The sequence below is a fragment of the Plodia interpunctella genome, chromosome 20 (genome assembly GCF_027563975.2).
Source record: "Plodia interpunctella isolate USDA-ARS_2022_Savannah chromosome 20, ilPloInte3.2, whole genome shotgun sequence".
NCBI classification, from domain to species: domain Eukaryota; kingdom Metazoa; phylum Arthropoda; class Insecta; order Lepidoptera; family Pyralidae; genus Plodia; species Plodia interpunctella.
The window spans coordinates 8,103,249-8,123,088 of NC_071313.1; the positions used below are offsets into that span (position 1 = coordinate 8,103,249).

The window sequence follows — 19,840 nt, forward strand, 5'->3', positions numbered from 1 at the left end:
TAAATATTTTTATTGCATTCAACTTACGAGAAAATACGAATTTAAGAGCATTTTACCTTTATATATATATATTTTATTATTCTTTAGAAAACATGATAATCTTTTTCATATTATAACTTACGGTACACTTCCTTGAATTCTATAGATAAGCTTTCGCTTAATGAGCTTAATTCATAGACTTTGAGACATTTCTAATAAAAAGTCTTATACATTGTTCAATGTAAATAAAAAAATCTTGGTTCAAATTAAATATCTTTTATTGAGTACTGTGTGTACAGTGTAGTGATTGTGACTTTTCCTCACAATAGATGGTATTTCCCGATTGCCCGAACACCTGTACTCGGGATGATTTGATGGCTGCTTCTGATGAAACCAAGTGGCAAGAAAATGTTTAGTATCCGATAGAGCGTTTGTAGATTTGCCATTGACACGCATAGAAGAAGAAGTATTATTTATTTTATTTATTGTATTTATTGTGTTTATTTTATTTATATATTTATTCATACAATTACCATTACAGGTATACACTATTAGCTGTTTCTTGCAGGTAAAATGTTTCGGCTACGTTTGTTATCGATTTTTCCCATTGTAAATTTGTTTAAAACCTTCGAAAAAAATTGCGTGAGAATCTGGCTCCTGGTCAGTGGAAATTTGAAAAAATTAACGCAAATTACGCTTTAAGATTGGTTTAATAAACTATTACAGTAAAAGGATTTACACGGATTATATTATTATGTCTACGTATGTATATGTCTGCGGTTTATCCCAATATTTGGAGAGATGTTTACCTTCTAAACTTCCCGCTCCTTTGTGCTAAATAGAGTGTGGTTTGACGGAGGTTTAGGCGAAGTAGGTCGGATTACAAACGAAATGCCAATACGATGTTTATATAATAGTATATACATACAGATGCTTTTATATCATATAATTATAGCCCTGTAAAAATATTTCACAAATTTGACATTGTATTAATATTCTATAATCATAATTTTACTATGCCCTACAATGTGAATTAATTTTAGTAATATCTTGAGAAATAATTTTGCTATTCATGTAATTATTTCTCTAATGATTCTGTACCTGTGATATTAAAAATAACAATCAAAAAATAAACATTTTCTCCAGTTGCCTTTTAAATATGTCTAACCTTATTTATTTGATAAATGAATTTATTCTGACGTATGTATATAAAGGATCAAACAAAACGACAGGATAGAATATATCCATAGTTATGTGGTTTTGTACCAACATTCGATTATGAAATTAATTTGAGGGATATATCTTGCCCTGCGACCTTGTTCGGGTTAGATATGTGAGCTTTGTAATCTTTAATCTATATCTATACTCTTATATATAAAACTTTTGCGTTTGAGTAACTGACTGGCTGACAGACAACGCACAGCCGAAAGTACTGGACGTAGAAAGCTGAAATTTCGTGTGTAGGTTCCTAGGACAGTGTAAGGGAGCACTAAGTAGAGATTTCCTGAAATTCCCTCGGGAAACTGATTTTTACTCACATACGAAGTTGTGTTCCAAAGCTAGTCTCATATACACTTACATATATGTATGAGATTCCTACATATTATGTAGTAGTTATAGTCGAATACGTATAAGGGGATCTGGTACTTTTGCGCGAAAGACTCTTGCGCGAACCCTTATGCACGCAAGACACATGCGCGAAAGACGATACGCGTATAAGGAAGTGTTTTAGCTTGATTAAGGGATGAACATAACACTTATAATAATCGTATTCATATTGTTTATTCGCCAACCAAGTGTTACAATGATTTTAAAGTAATTACAGTAGAGCTTGTATCTTAGTAACATTTTATTTTGATATTTGTAGATATTTACAATGATGGTTATGCAATAATAATTATTATCATATTACAATATATTTATAACCCATACTCGTCATATAAATCACCTCTTTTTCTATGTGTAGTAGAAGTACTTAAGTGTGCTATGTAAATCTATGATATCTCTAAATCTTGGATCTTGTCAACATTAGTAGCAATTTAAATCACAAATTCTTTACACATTCGTTTCCTTAAAACTGGTTTCTCGACATCCTAAAATTCTCGAAGGTGTAATAAACTTAGAGACCTTTTGTCTCTAAGTTTCCACCAAATAAACAGGACGACAACAAGTGCATTCCAAGATAAATTCAGTTCGTTTACACCAAATGAACAAAGAGCTCGAGCACTCTTAGATTATTTTCTCAAACGCTTCTATAACGCTTCATTCGTACACGCTCTTCAAAGAATGCTCTAATTTCTCATTCAAGAATGCTCTAAGCAACTTCGCACGCCGTTTCGACATATTAAACGCACAATAACGTGTCAGAGACAGGCCATATTGCGAAACTACAGATTCAGCACCTATAAATTATATGCTTGGATTGTGGTGAGAAAAGTTCAATATAATGCGATCATCCGGAAAAATATATTAGAAGAAAAGTTCATTCATCAGTCATACATCAGTTCTCTTACCGTAGCTTATTACTCTATTAACTCTACTATTATTACTCTACAAACGATTTCATAGATATAAAAAACATATTTTGTAAAATGAATCCATATTATAATAAACATAAACTTTACACAGATATATATATTAATATGACGAGTATAGATAAAATATGAATATACTATATGATAATTATTATACATTAACTATAAATATCAATTAATATCATAATACAGTAAGCGCCGAAATACCTGTAAAAGGTGACTAAGTTATAAGCACTAATTGTAATTACTTTAATATCATTGTAACACTTGGCTGGTTTATAATGAGATATAAATTAACCCTGTTGGGTATTTTCGAAACAAGAAATGGAACCATTTCATTTTATTTCAGGGTCCGGCAACGCATCTATGGAGTCTGCTTTCTGCGCGATGTTGGAGCTCCCTACATGGTACCTTTGCGAACTGAGCAGTCTTCTATTCTTCATACTGCCCGGATTCATCATACTTTGCCTGTATGTCCGCATGGGTCTGCGAATTAGGTACGTTATGGGGTATGTATCTTATTACCACTAGAGGATAATATATATAGGCATTTTTGCACTGCTTACATTTTGTGAGAAGATACAGATTAAGAAACTGAGTCAATATCAAAATAAATCGATGTTAAAAATTACACAAAAATCTTTAGTTTTTCATACTAATTGGCTGATTAGGCGATCCGGACTACAAACATTTTTTGTTCTTCCTTGATTTCTGTACAATCGGCTGATTGTCAAGAATACACGTGAGGTCCAACAGAAATATAAACTCCAGAATTGTGACTAAAAATGAGAATTACGCATAAAAAATCGTGTGTTTTTCATACAAATTTTCACACCCCATGACAGTGACACACAATTTTTGAATATAGTAATCTATATAAAAATGATATTTCACTTAGTAACAGCTACCTGCATATTAAGTTCTATTCTTTCCGGCTTAGCAACAGGAAGTGATTTGCCGTGATATCCGTGATGCCGTGTTATAAGAAATCCATTGAGATGCCTTCTCGGCGGCGGAGATCAATCACAGAATATCTACAGATCCGCGAACTGATTTCTCTGACGCACTTATGTTTTTAATGGGATTGAAAAGCCCAATAATCCTGTTCGTTACAAATGGGATTTGCGCATCTATTTCAAAAGATTCATAGCTACTCGAGAAGAAAGTTACTTTAGTTTGAAATACCGGTTTTATAAAAAGTCGTACCGGTTTTTCATATCGGTGTAAAGCTCTTGTCTACATCACTATATATCTCTTAAATAGTACGAAACTGACTCCGATGTAGTTTTCATTTTCACTATTTATTTATGTTTATGTATTCAGCTGGGTATTAAGCTGGGTGTTGTATATGTATTCAGTTAAATGTGTTGTTCAATCAATACACTATAATTCCATTACAAAAACATTGCAAATAAATAATCTTTGTAAAAAACAAACCCCGAACTAAACCAAACACTCATCAATAAAGTGCTATACTGCTTTCTCACGCGTAAATATTTTCAGCTCTCAATAGTATATTTACACAGACACGCGTGCCTGAGCTTGAGAGCGTTTCGAGTGGAGCTGATGAGCAAGCCCCCGGGCTAAAACTAGACCTGTTCAAAAATCAGGTTGTTACAAGGTTGAAAAATTCAAATAATTTATTCAGTAATTAGACCTTCTCAGGCAAAGTACCTGGAAGGTCTAATAACCGAATAAATAACGTTTTGTATTATACGTTCACGTTTTATATTATACAGTAATAACTCAAAAAGCTACATACTGGCATTTCGGAACAACCACTGTTGCAGAAATGCCGAAAGAAACTAATATTTTTTTACTATAATTTATTTTTTTTACAATATACTGGATGTTTGGTTTAAAGCTTTAAGCGGAGGCTAATACGATCTGCATTATATTCAAACATATCTCTTTTCCTGTACCTTTAAACGAAATTTGGGTTTGCAAGTCATATCCGCTCATAGCTATGGAACTAAACTTAAAAAGGTTCGACATTGATGGACATGTCAAGGAGAACATCATCATAAAACCTTTTGAACTAAATGTGTCTTAGACCAAGTACAACAATTTTTTGGCGGGATTTTATGATGTTTTTCACGATAAACACTATAAATGTATGGACGCTGCTTAATTTAAATTGATTTAATATGAATGATTATAAAAAGACATGTAAGCCTTTCTTGTAATTTATGTATTAAAAATATAAACAATGTTTTGCGCATCCGTGAGCTATCTCATAGTACCACTTGTAATTAAAAAAGAAATAAGTTTTATATTTCGTCTGATAAATAATCTATTATCATATTATGGTTAGGTAACTTATAAAGTAGCTCAGGCGCAAATAATTTCAGCTCTCAAACGTTTGTTTTAGACGCTTCAATTAATAATTCTTCAATTACCTATATAGGTTTCGAGGGAAGTTGATGAATCCGGACTTTTTCGAAACTTCTATCCAAAAAAGGTTGTGTTAAGGTTGAAATATGTGAATTTGATTTTGAACTCAAATTAGTGGACCGATTTTATTGTTGGTGTATTTAGATGAGATATTTCTTTTTGGCATGAAGGCACTTTTTTTTTGTTCCATTAAAACTGGTACTTAGAGAAGATGAAAGGAAGAAGGGGACTATAAGAGGCATCATATTCATGTTAATTTTTATTCATATTTAGAGTTAAATAACAAATAAAAGAAAAAAGCAAGCATCGTATCCTATATCGTATCAAGATATGAAGCAATAAACTTCAAAGAGAGAGAGCTTTGGAAGATGATGACGGTACAGTTTAACCCATACATGAGATTACGACTGCTGAAAATATTATACACGGATTTACCTAAACTCATCTATGTTTGGGAGTAATCAGTTTTTTCGAGATGATGTCTAGGATTTTATTCAATTTGATTTCAAGTTTTATTTATTACAAACCTTATCTATCCATAGCTCACGAGGTGCTATCTCAAAGGCAATTATTTTCAGCTCTCCACGAGGGTGTTTACTCGTACACAGACATGCGTGCCACTTTTAGAGTTTCAGAGGAAAAGAGATGGGTAGTCGGGTCAAAATGAGACATTTCCAAGACATTTTCAATTCCACATCAGATTTATTTATTCAAACCTAAATCTATAAGGTTTAGCCGCATTATACCTTACATATATATTACGCAAATTAAACAAATAGGTAGTATGTAATAGAATTGATATTTTTATGGTTACATTTAGGCGTCATTTATAAGAGTAATTTCTCTAAAATAAGTGTAATCACGGCGCCCAGTGAGCCTTCAATTTTCCGAATAATTTCCTAAATGGCTTTCAGTAAAAGCCAAGAGTTTTTCTCCGTTAAAATTAAATTAGCTAAAACACGATCAAGACCAATGCACGTAGTCAAATCAAGTTAAGCAATAATATTTTTGATACATTTTGGCCCTAAGATTTTCCAGGAAAAAATATTTCGTTTAGAACAGAGTTATCACATGAGGAGAGAACTTCAAATCTTTAGAATCATATTTCAAAGTCAATCTGTGTTATTGTTGTTTAGATATAACATATGCATATCTTAATAATTATGAATGTAGGGAAAAAGCAAAGTTAGAATTTGGCAAATCAAAAATAATAAATTGAAATTATGCACTTGATGATTTTGATTCCAACACGAAAACAATTTAGTTTTTATAAATTGAAATATCCTTCAATACTAAACTTAATACATATCGGGAAGCATTAAGACCTAAAATATTGGTTAATAGAAACTTGAGTTCGATTCAATACAGCATTGTAAACAATTATATTTGATAAAATTTCAAGTACACATTAAAGTACATATTTACCATGAATTATATCCTAATAATAGAATTTGATGACTGATAATAAAATGTCAAAGTTTATAGACGTACATATTTACGGTTCAATGTTAAGGATCAGACAAACAATACATTGTTTGTTTAACTGTTTAATATAATATGAACTTCAATGTTTATATTCAGCAAGATATTGTCAAACTTCGGAAACGTTCGGAAGTCAATTTCAAAATGTTGACTTGAACGTAGAAATCCTGTAACTGGTAATGGAAGTCATGATTGATGTTATGGGCCTGGAGTTCTAGAAATTATGCTAATCATGAAACTGTCGTCTATGTAGAGAAGTGAAATTGGTGGTATAAAATGTTATTAAATTACAAATCCGAAAACAATAGTAATTGAAATCAGACCTTTTAGTCTCAACATTTAACGGACAGATCAAGTACTTTATGTAATTCACACATCTCCTTGGAGTAATGTCCTAATATTCTAATTGGAATTTAGTTTTTTTTATAATTATTTTTGAAATAAACTTTAAAATCTGTTTAAACTCTATACAAAACACCAATGTCAATAAATGCCGAACTTTCTCTCCTTGTTCGAGAAAATCATCTGTAAATTCTCACTTACACTTGGGGCTAATTAGATGAGATATATGAGATGCTACACTTATTCCTTATACACTTTCCTTCGACACACGTTCTCGTGTTTCAATCGTAAAGATTTTATCTGAGAATATAATAAGTTATGAGCACGCAGTTGAAGCCTGAAGAAAAGGTTGCGGTGAAGTTTGTTGCGCCGCTTCTTCTTCATTCGCAGTGTAAAAGAAGCGGACGCAATATACTTATATAATTCTTTTATGTAAATAAATGGTTTATCACCCTTAGTTAATGTTTTTTTTTAATAGTAACTAAGGTCTAGTTTTGCATCTTTGCTTTACTTCTGATTATGGAACACTTGCCTAAGTTTCACGTCCTTACCCTCTTCAGAGCGGCCTTAAGTGCCGGTCTGTGGTCATGCCGCACCTCTCAGCGGTTGGGTTGGGTTTCGTGACCTATGAACTACATTGAGGTATTTAGGCGTTAAGCATTAATTTAGTTGCATCTCACTTGGTATCTCAAATAAAATTAGATTCAATGAATTTCTCTGTCTTATTACTTACTAGCTTTTGCCCGCGGCTTCGCCCGCGTGAATTTCATAGCAAAATCTCAGTAATTTTTTTATCGTGTACTCTGTAAAACTGGTAAAGTTATACGATTAAAATTCGCATTTTTTCTCGTCTTTAGTTCTTTTTCCTACTTCCCGCTGTGTGTCTCGTCCCGCAAACTTGTCCAATCCCGCTTCCTGCTATGTAATGTAAAGTAGATATCCCGTACCGTTTCCTACATATTGTGCCATCATGTTTTTTGCAATGTGTCCGTTCCTGTTTCCCACTACGTGTCTCCGTCCCATTTCCCGCTCCTACTCCCACTCCCGCTTTCTGCAACGCGTGCCGTCCCATTTTCCATGACGTTTTACGTCCCGGTTTTTTATTAACCACAAACTTAAATTATTTTTTTTTTGTATTTACTATTACTGTAATTCACTACAAAAAGTAAGTGTGGCAATTTTCAGCTTTTTATCTTTAAAATTGTATTAAGTCCCATACAATCTTTCACCCCTTTTGAAGGGGTTGAGGGTTAATTTTCAGGAAATCTGAAACACGTATTCATTACTTTGTTGTAAACAACCAAAATCCAAATTTTCAAGTCACTAATTTCAACGGTGTAGAACTTTCATATTTACAGATTTCGCCCCTTTCACCCCCTTCGGAGTAGAATTTCCAAAAATCCTCTCTTAGTGCTCACCTACATGCCAAATTTCAGCTTCCCGCCCAGCAGTTTCGGGTGTACGTTGTCTGTCAGTCAGTCAGTCAGTCACTCATTCATTCATCTTCAAGAATCTTCTTCTTGACTCAGTTATTATATCTATATCAGACTTTAATCGATAAAAACAATTTGTTTATATTCTGTTCACATCTTTCTACAAAATTTGAAAGTAAATCGGCTCCGTGGATTGTTATTTTAATTTTTCTACAGGACCCTCCTCATTTTCCGGAATGAAATATCTATAAGATGTTAACCCGGGATTCCGAGGAATTTTTGATTCATAATTAGTTTTTCAATTATCCTACGGGAACCTAACCATTTACCGGGATGAAATGTATCTAAGATGTTAACCCGGTATATAAGGTACCTACATACCAATTTTTTAAAAAATAAAATTAAAAAAAATTTTAAAAAATATATTTAATTTTAAAAAATATCCAATGTACAAATTTGACCTTTCTTCAATTTTATTATATGTAATAATGTTGAAATTTATTAAACCTATAATTTTCGCGAATATATACAGCTACCTACAATAACCTCGTGAGGCTCTTGGCGAAAATTTAAATTTTTATTCATATACGATATAAAATAGTAAATAAATATTTCTCATGGAAAATAAATACCCATATTCTCAAAAACGAAACCTTATTTTGATCCTCTTCACACCAAAACTTAGTAAGAGTCCAAACAACAATGATATATTTCTTGGCTTGACACCTCACGTAAAAGACCCTTCTCAAAATTTTCTGGTTATTTCAATCGCACGCTTAAAATATAGAGTAAATTAATACATAGAGACCACTCCTTAATTAATAATAACCGGGTTAATAATAGTGACCGGGTTATGTCTTTTGAAATATGTCCAGTTTATTATCAGGACCACACTGCGACTAATAAGACAAAAGTGGACATCACACCTAAGTTCAAAAAATGATTTTAGATTGATGTCATGTCGAACTTTAGTAACAACCACTTTAATAATTTTAACCCAGATATCTCTTCCTTAATGAATGAATGAATGAATTTATTTATTTTCAAGTAACAAAGACTCATAATTTGTTAGTAAAACTTATAAAAACTAGGTTAGTAAAATTCGGTCAATTAATGTCAGGTCAAATGCGACATATTTGTGGGGTTTAACTGTACTAATAAAAACGTAACAATTTTTTGTTACGCTCGCGGGACATTTTTCATTTATGTTCGATTTATCCGTGTGTGTTATTTTTTACGTGGTACATAATTAGCAAGTAAAAAAAAATTTTTGTATAAATGTAACTTTGAATTTGATTTCAATTTTTTTAAAGTTTTACATTTATGTTGCAATTGAAATAAAAAGTATATATAGAGGTATCAAACACGTCTATTTAATTATGAGGCGTAGTCTCTGTATTTATACTAATCTGCTTTATTAGATTGCCACGCACTCGTGTCAACGCTTACACTTGAAATTATACGTTTATAAGGATCTGACGTCGACGACGGTACATTCTAAACATTAATGTGTTTCCAAGATATGGATGCGCGTAACATTTTTATATTAAAGTTATGAGATTAACTGAAAGTCAAAGCATTTATTTAAAAACAAGCTGATGCCCGCGACTTCGTTCGCGTGGCCGAACCATTTTAGGTAAATAATTTATTTATTTGTTCATATGTATCATATATCTTATTGTTTGTCACAAATACATATATAGATAAACATTCAAGACCCGGGCCAATCAGAAAAAGATCATTTTCCATCATGACCCGACCGGGAATCGAACCCGGGACCTCTCGGTTCAGAGGCAAGCACTTTACCACTGCGCCACCGAGGTCGATTTTACTTCATCAGTCAACCAGTAAACAATGATCATATTCTACGCAGATCCACGCACACCAACAAGCCTGGAAGCCCAGGGACCTTGAACGGAGTCAATGGCAGTGTCCACGGAGAAGCGAGGCAGGCGCAATCCAGAAAGGCCATCATCAGAATGTTAGGTAAATATCGATTTTAATATTTTTCTAAGCTTTTATGTAAATTGCAATGACGGTATTATGTTCTGGGGAAATCTTGCAACTCAATTTTGAACATTTTCTACCGATTGAGCTGAAAGGTTGTATAGATGTACAATGATAAAGTATTATTCACATATTGCTTGGCTGTGTCCCACAGCGATAAGATTTGATATGGCCGCAGGCCTCTTATGAAGTATCCAATCACTATAAATACTGAAGTGCTCAATAACTGGTTTTTTACAGGTAAATACATAAATTTCCGTACCGATACATAGATCACGACCCAAATTATATTTACAAAGCACTCGAAGAAGTTACGGCTACAGGAATGATTATTATTTTATTATACAGAGTGTTTTTTAAGCATGACCAAATTTTTACGATACGCTCAGTACGATAGTGAAAAAAGAACATACATCTCCGATCGATCAATTTCCATCTCAAGCAAAGAATTATCCCAAAAATTTGACTGCTGTTTATGAAACCACACATTAGTAAGAGAGAAAACGTGGAATTCCAAAATCGACAGAGCGTACACCTTTACAAAGAAATTTCCGCACGCCTGGTCGATGTCTTTGGGGACCCAAGGGCTGGTGACTGTTTTGGCGATTTAGTGTCAATTTTTTATTTAAATTAATTTAATATTTATTATTTCAGTTTTAATTGTAACAAATAGTTTAAGTGTGTATGTGTAGTTAATTTTATATTCGAAATTGGATAATAATAAAATCGATAAAACAGAGCGTTTTTAATTAAAAATTCCGGACATAGAACTGGATACTATTGGTTACTAAGGTTATTGGTAACTACTTGATACTAAGGTGTTGGGATAATGTTAAGAAAAAAAAATATATTTAAGAATTAGATATTCCATTCTGCAAATTCGCCTTCACACTTAACAAAGGGATCCCTTCTCTATGCATAATTATGCTTGCCGAATTTACTTTGGCAAAATAATGTTGCCATAACATTTTTTTTAGGATAACAGTCCTTTCGTGTAAGATTATGTTAGCATAGTGTATTTTTCGCTTAACTTGGTTTTGGCCTATTTTTTATTTTATTATATATTAAAAAACAATACATATTACATAACTTTTTTTTACAAAACTGGTTGGTTAGATTAAGTTTACTTGTGTTTACGATTAGAGCGAGCGGAGCGAGTGAGCGTTCTAAATATTACACGGCAAGTGAAATAAAATAATTTTAATGTTATGCTTCATCACTAATTATGCTCAAAAATTCATGCGAAAATATAGTTATGATAAAATATTATTAGGATAAACAAAATAATGCGTTATTTTCTCAAAATTTGATGCAAATGGTTAGACCCCAAGAAATAATTATCGCAATTAGCAAGTCCTAATAATCGCATTAGGCTCATTACATAACAACCAAAAAGTATTCATTTAATATGAGATCATAAGGCACGCTGCCGCGTCATTAATATAATAAACTACATTACTTTTACGACCACAAGGGACGCATTTCGATGATCTATAGATCGTTACGAATAATAGTTCGAAGGAAGTTCGTCCAGTGTTATCAGAGTATAATACGTATTAGTTACAATCAACACTAGCAGTCACGCCCTAGAATTTCGTTCCCGGACCAATTTATTTTTGATACCTTAGTTGTTGTATATTGTTCCATCATCACACACTAGTTTATATTATCAAGTAACAGCATTGCAGATAATAATACTTACTGTATGAATGATTATTTGCAATTTACTAGTATGGTGTCCGACCAAATACTAAATCGGTTTGAGTCCTAAAATCAAGTTTCCGTCTTAGTTTCATTTTTATGTATATATTTTTAAATTGATTAAATTTATTACATATTTACCGAAATGTTCGGTCTCAGCCAACAATTATGTCATGATTACCATAGTTTGTTTTTCATAATTATATAGTCAAAATGGACTGTGTTGGGACGCCATCATCAAATCATCAAAATTAGTTTCTTTAGTTGCGAGGGCAACATTGTATTCCTTCCTCTTGGTACGTGCAATACGTTTTCTGGAGCTCCTGGATGCTTGTGTTTACCAACCCATCAACTACACTATACAGTCAAGTTTAATTTTTTATCAGACCTAATACCAATGTTGACTAACTCGTGTGTTGTGTATTGTTCAAATGCTTTTGAAAAAGTTGGTATTGGTTGGGCGCATACATCTGACAGAATAATCGGGATGTCAAAATAAATCAATGTAACTCTTATTCCCGGGCTCGCCGTGTAAATGGCCAATTTAGATCGCGGCAAAGTTGGAATGTCACTAAGTGCCGTATTACTCCTGTAATGGCACCGGGAAAGCGTGAAGTCTAGGAAAGAGTTCCAGAATTATTTCTCTCAACTTAAGGCCCACTTTTTCGTATTCAACTGAACTGAAATTTATTTAATTCTGATCGTAGCAAAAGCAATATATTTTCATACCCTTTTTATAGCATACTAAGCCATAGAGCAAGCGGTTTGCTTGATGTACTTGTAACCGGATAAGAGTTATTTTTGCTGACGTTTTATTATACTATTTCCTCGGTGGCCCAAAAATCGAACCGATTCGGGAACACCGCTGTGGGAAGCTTACTTGATAGTTTGTGCAGCGCAGAAAAAACAAAAGTTACGCCTAGAGTGGTCTTCAAAACAATGATATCAATGATATTAATGTGACTCTTACTTCAACAGGGTTCAAACAATATTATGTTACATCTATCATATTTAATAAGTAGGTCCTTATTACCTCCAAATGTGACTTGTAGGTGACCAATAGGCGCTCTAGGGTAATAATGTAGCTAGAAAAGCCCTAGGGCGGTAAGTAATTCAGCCATTCAGCCCAATGAACAAAGAGGTCGCTTCGCTATTCAACCTTGTCTTGAGTATAATAGTCATCAATTTTAAATATCGAACGGCGATGCTCAATAATTTATTCTTTTTCACAAATATCTCAATCTCAAACTATTAACATACCCAAAAAACACCTGTCCTTAAAATTTGAAAATTGTTCTCATTTCACTATAAATTTTAACTAATAAAATGTTTTATTCTTCTCACACAATCGAGATGTAAACCAGAGTAGTTAACTCGGGTATTTGCATCAATTGCACCCTCGAACTATAGGCGCCTTCGCTGCGCTCATCCTTGGGCTGCAATTGCTGCCTTACAGGGCTTGGCTACTAATCTACTAGTAATAACATTAATATTGTTATTAATGTTATATTTCCTTCAACAGCTGCAGTAGTTGTCGCCTTCTTCGTGTGCTGGGCGCCGTTCCACTTCCAGCGTTTGTTCTTCATCTACGGCACCAGCTCGAGCCACTACCACACTATCAACAAGCATCTGTTCAGTGTCGCTGGCGCCTTCTATTACGTATCTGCTACCGTCAATCCTATTCTCTACAACGTCATGAGCCATAGGTATGTCATCATCAGCCTATGTCTTCGACAAACACTTTCAGATTAATAGAAAATAAGTCGGAAATGTTGCTTTTGGTTCCGCCCTAAAATAGGACCACTCCATATCCTCCCACGGATATCTTGGCAGCTTTTTAGTGGTTGGTGGTCAGCGGACCACCGAGCATCATAGCCCCGAATGCAACGAGAACACAATAGTCATGATAAGATAAAGAAAAGAAAAGAAGGGGGAAAGGTATGAAGTCATCCTGGACGCCATCATAAAATCAAAAATCAAAATAACACCACAGGTGGACCAATTTATAAGCAGACATGGAAAATACATAATCGAAAATACAAAGTTAAATGGATTACTACAAAAAGGTATTTGTCTCCGCGTCAGATGTAATAAGAACATTTCTGCATAATCCAATAACGAAATGTGCCAGACTTATGGACGGAGAATTAATCACAGATATTGGGTTACGTGAATTAAAGACAATGTAATAACAGACAATGTTGTTATTTTTCTCCTAAGATAAAAGCCTTACAATATGGGTCACCATAATGGATTCTGGTAAATTTAGAGGATCCGAGTTGTTACTGTTGTTGCTACTTAAGTTTGTCTAAAGAATTATTTGGACTATTTATAATATTATTTAAAAATAATTCCAATTGACATTGTGTTCTCTTTATCTTTGTGTAAAGAGATTAAATTACGTACTATATTTAATAGATTATTTCATTTTAAAATAGTAATTTAGTCTTAATCCTTATCAAAAGTGCGTGACGGTTAAATTGTGATTTTAAAGTTAAGATTAGTGTTTATCATCCATTGAACACAATAAAACATCTTTAGAATCCAATTTAACAGTCGAGCGGAGTTTTTTTTACGAAACGCATTTGCTCTAATGTTCTCTGTAGTCTAATTCCAGAGATGAAAAAATAATTTAATTTATTATGTAGTTGCTCTCGGGTTGCGCTCGACATGAGTTATGAGGCGTACGTGAACGAAAATCTATGGAATATTTAGTATTTCTACGTTTTAAATGGACGAGGTCTGTCTTTAGTAGATGGGCCGGCAATTTTTTTTAATAGGTTTTTTGTATTATATTTTCTTCTGTGTACAACCAAGAAATATAATTTATGTCATGATATGAAAAGGAAACCAAATTTAACATCATATTACATTTTTTAATTCCCGTAGATTCACCAGTATGAACAAAGCTTTATCAACGTGAAATAAAATCTTGATAAGTTCTTTTATTTTCTTTATCCTCCAAATGAATATATACCTTATTTAGTCGCACATAACAAGTAACAATTTTCTTTCACAACGGTAGATCATTTGAAAAAGTAAAACTCAATACTAACTACAATTTTCCATCATCGCTATTTACATAGTAACATAACAATGTAACTCATTAGGAAATATCGTAATTCTTACTACGACTTTCCGTCATCAGATACAGGCTCGCCTTCCGCGAGACACTCTGCTGCAGCCAAGTCCGCCGCAAACAGAGCAAGTACTACCGGGACCACTCCAGCATCAGGTTGGTATAATGCAGTATCACATCTTTAAAATATCTTACTGGTAGACAGAAGACTAACAGGCAGATACAAGTACGATACACAACAATAAGTACAAGTAATTAATTTGCATGGTCTTGGCTTCGAACCGATTTTATAAAAACCTCATTGCGTGCGCCTATATGGCGACGTCTATAGTTTCAATAATTGCCTACTTTCGTAGTATGGTCTCTAGTAGTTAAGGCTAAACTAATGTTGGTTCCACACTATAAGCAAACTTGACAGATCCTGGCGCGGAATGATCATGGCGTAGTTTGTGAGTTTTTTATCGCAAGGAATAACGCTGGTTTCTCTGTTGTGTTCTGTTGAAACCGCCACGTTTGGCGAACTGTTTAGCCAATACTGTGGAGGCGGTTTAAGATTTTATAAACAACCTAATTTCAGAGAAACTACCGTCAATCACACATCTGAGGGTACCCACCTCGTCAGAGTGAGGTCTCAAAGCCACGACAGAAGGAATAGAATTGAACACAAAGCTCATAGAAGGTAAGTTTCACCAGGGTCCTAATCCTATCTCGTACCATATAAATTTATATACAAAACTGATTTTTGAATAGTTAGTTTTCTTTGATCATCACTTGCGAGCGGAGCTTCAACCTGTTCATTATTAAGTTGGGAATTTCAAGTCTTTGATGAAACTGACAATGCTTACTAAAAGGGCGCCCTTTAAGTACGCTTACAGGTACAAATTACTTACAATTAACAAATTCTTCGTAGGTGCAGCTATTATGGTACGGAAACCACGTCTCTCTGCGACAAATGGAAGCATGACTATTATAAAGAAGGTAATACTACTAGTAACATACGATAATGCGTAGGAGATATAGGATATGTAACTTTCTTAGTAACCTAATCCTCCTCCTAGTAGTCTAAAAATCATTACATATATCCTATCGCATTTGTCTGTATAAACGCGAACGCGAAACTACCGGTCGGATTTTTATACGGTTTTCACCAATAGATAGTGTAATTCCTGAGGAAGGTTTACGTGTATAATTTAATATGGTTTTACCGAGTATTGTCCATTTGCCAATTTATTGAATTGAAAATATTTTAGGAGGTATAAAACGCAACAGTTTGATGAGAAGCGACCGGAACAGCTCCAACTCCTCACCAGGCAACAACAACGACTCCAACCAGGCTCTGTTCAGCGACAAGACAGAGCTGGACTACAAGGACGCCATAGACAATGACGACGATAGCATCAATATCAACATCTCTATACATTTGCATAAGTAATTGTTTGTATTTTTTACTAAAATACGAGTCACGTGTGATTATCGATGGAGATATAGATTATAGTTTCGATCTTTCAGAATAATTCAATTACACTTAAGTAATCCGAATTTTAATTTATCATGCCTATTTCTCACGTTTGTTTAAAAAAAAATTCTTATTAAAAACAGATTCCATAATAATTTCGAAGTAAAATTAAAAACAATTTATATACAATTGGAAATATACAATATGATTAAGAGTGCATTTGAGTGAGGTGATTTCATCACGTGGTGCGAAATTTTAGAAGATAACTATTGAAATGTTAATTGTAATGCTTATAATAAAGTATTCCGTGTAAAAATCTGTTTAAAACTTTAATTATAAATATATCAAACACACTCATATACATAAGTGGTTTTAAAGAATTTTAGCACAAATTGTAAATCAACAACACAAATAAAATATAAATATATTAGGACAAATAACACAGATTGCGCTAGCCCCAAAGTAAGTTCGAGACTTGTGTTATGGGATACTAACTCAACGATACTATACAAATAAATTGTATAAATGAATATATTTAAGATTTATTAATAACATAATATAAAATTATTAATGGTTAAGATAAAATGCCACAGTATTGAACATAGCGCTCCAGCCAGCAATGGTGGCTGGATGATTAGATATGAATTGACAAATTAATTAAAAATCTAATTTTGGCCTAAATATTTCATTATCATCCAAATATATTTGTGCTTCTATTTGAATTCATTTTAGCTGGTTTTAATTGTAATTTCCTTATCATGCCTTGTCATATCAACTCAAACGAGAGAACGTAAACAGCTAATTGAATTAGGGTCTCTTTGTTAAGATGTCCTTTGTTTTTAAGCGTCGAATTGTTGTTTATCAAATAATGTGTAAATACAATAAGAAGCCTAACCACATACAAATAAAGTTAAAAATAGAACAATTTTATTTTACCGTCAAAGCTTAAAATGATAGTTGATTGAGTATCAAATATGCACGTCCAATATACTTGGACGAAGCGCGATGAATCTTAGAGACTTTATTTATTATTATGATTTCAGATTAGATTTCTATGTCTCAGAGGGAGTTAGTAAAGACAACACGATTTTGGAACATTGTTAGGTACTACTTTTATATTTAATCTAAATAAGTCACATAATTTGTTTAAGTTACAACGTGAATTATAATTATTATAGCCTCATCTATCCATTTAAAGAAATGTATCATTCTTAACTTTTTAAGAACGACGAATGTAAACAAATATTGTGCTAATTATTGTAAATAAATATTAATTTTGATAGATTTTGCCTAATCTATTTTGTTCCCGAATGTTAAGTACATTATTTGTAGAACTCCAGCAACTCGAAATACATCGCTAGTTTTTCATTGCGGTAAATGCTCTCATGCAAATTACATACGCAATGTTTTGGCTATAGTGTGTAGCCGGCATAACAATTGGTTTCAATATTATTGAACCTTCATTGATAAATGAAGTGGATGACTAACAACAGGCCACATGCAACTCGTTACACGCAAAGCAGCTTGTTTGGAATTTGTTGTACTCGTATGTGAACATATGCGTGAAATGGAGCGGATCTGTTATACGTGGGTTGACGGCAACCAGTACATCGGTACAGACGGGCGTTTTTCTACCGCTTCAACTCAGTCTTCACTTCATTATGTAACGACATAATAATTCATATTATAGGATATATATCCATATAATATAAATTATTGTGTCGTCGGTAGGTATATTTTATTATAATTTTAAAATATTTTTTAGTCATATTTATTATTATAGGAAATCCCTTTTCTGCTTATGGTTATATCTAACTGTTTTAATCCATATCATATCCATTCAATTAATTTTTTTGTTGCATGTTCACTTCAAACAGGAGTGACTAACAAAAAAAAAACGGTTTGCACTCTGGGGGTGCCGGCAGAAGTGAAAGCTTGAATATTAACATTGTGCATTTTTGACGTCTTACGAATTATCGATCAGGTCACGTGTCCTGACGCGGTTTTATCATTTTTTACCCATCACAAAAAGTGCACAACGCCGCTAAAGAAGCTATCACTATAAAAAAATATTTTCGCTACTTCCGTCTTCTACTCTTTCAGCTGAGCGAATATACCTAAATATACGAAAGAACAAAAATACAAATTCGATCCGACAAGTCACGCTCGTCTGCACGACTTTAGTATTTAGAATACAGAATTCAGTCGCACATTCTCACCAGCACAAGTTTCGCATCAAGCGAATGTTGGTAGTTGATGTCAAACTTAATATTACAATATCGAACGTGATGTAAAACATAATATTTCAATTATGAACGTGGTTTGTCACAGTTGTAATTATTCTAAGCAATATACCACTTAGTGTAATGTATGGAGATTATTATACAGCCATTTAAAATGAGAGCATAAAGGAAAGTTCTCTAGCTTTACCCAAGAAAACAAAATAATAGGTACCTTAATGAAAATTAAAAAAATCTTCCAAGTGCCCAACTCTCACGCCAGGTATCAAAGTTCATATCATCAATTAATTCCAATTTGTATGAAAAGTATATTTTTCTATTCACATATAGTCACAATCGTAAAAGTATAATTGAACGCAAAAAGATGAAGAAAGCCCTTATTTTATTCCTAAAGAGGTTTATATTGATTTTCAGTGTCTGATAAATAATTACTACCAATTAAAGATTTATTAAATCCCGTCGAACTCCTAAAAGATACCTTGTAATCAATTGTCTGTATGAAGACAATTTAAGTTACGTAGGCTTACGAGGAACAATGAGCTGCAGATTTTGTAATTTTATTTTAGATTCTTGGTTAAGTTTAATAACATCCATTTTACAAAGGCTCAAACTTTGACATTGTCATTTCAAGTTAAAATCTCAAATGGTTGTAGTAATTAAACTGGGATATTTTGACGAGCGCCAAATATTCCTTGTTCAGAGTTATGTTTTGGACCGGACTGTTACCCTAAATTACACAGACAGTTCGGCATCTAAAAATATGACTAAGAGTTGCGTCCAAGGGTCGGCTTGCGGTCCCGTATTCTGGAATATAATTCTGGACGAACCCCTCTCGTTGCCCCTACCGGACGGTGCTCACGTCCAAACTTTCGGTGACGACGTGTTGCTCATCATGGAGGGTCGAACACGAGAGGAGTTAGACAGCACGACGAACAGCTGCCTCGATACCATACACCGATGGGGCGAACGCGTTAAATTGAATTTCGGACCTCAAAAAACCAAGGTGATATCGTTTACTTCGCAAACCTAAAGGGTAGAAATCGTCATGAACAGATGCTGTATCCCCATATGCGACGAAATTTCCTCGGAGTCATTATCGACAGATGACTAAACTTCATAAAACGCCAAATACGTTATAGGAAAGACAACCAAAATCTTAAAAAATCTCTGTCGCTTCGTTCGGCTTACCTGGG

At 33.5% G+C, this 19,840-nt stretch overlaps 1 protein-coding gene across 1 annotated transcript in view; it reads left to right on the forward strand.

Annotated features, from left to right (window-relative positions):
• Positions 1-18,028, forward strand: part of LOC128678796 (neuropeptides capa receptor-like) — a 40,214-nt gene extending 22,186 nt beyond the window's left edge. The window contains exons 4-10 of the mRNA XM_053760605.1: positions 2,863-3,010; positions 10,038-10,150; positions 13,395-13,578; positions 15,021-15,107; positions 15,529-15,630; positions 15,862-15,929; positions 16,202-18,028. Of these exons, the coding sequence (XP_053616580.1) occupies positions 2,863-3,010; positions 10,038-10,150; positions 13,395-13,578; positions 15,021-15,107; positions 15,529-15,630; positions 15,862-15,929; positions 16,202-16,383 (884 nt within the window). The 3' untranslated portion in view covers positions 16,384-18,028. The remainder of the gene's footprint in view (positions 1-2,862; positions 3,011-10,037; positions 10,151-13,394; positions 13,579-15,020; positions 15,108-15,528; positions 15,631-15,861; positions 15,930-16,201) is intronic.
• Positions 18,029-19,840: the final 1,812 nt, after the last annotated feature.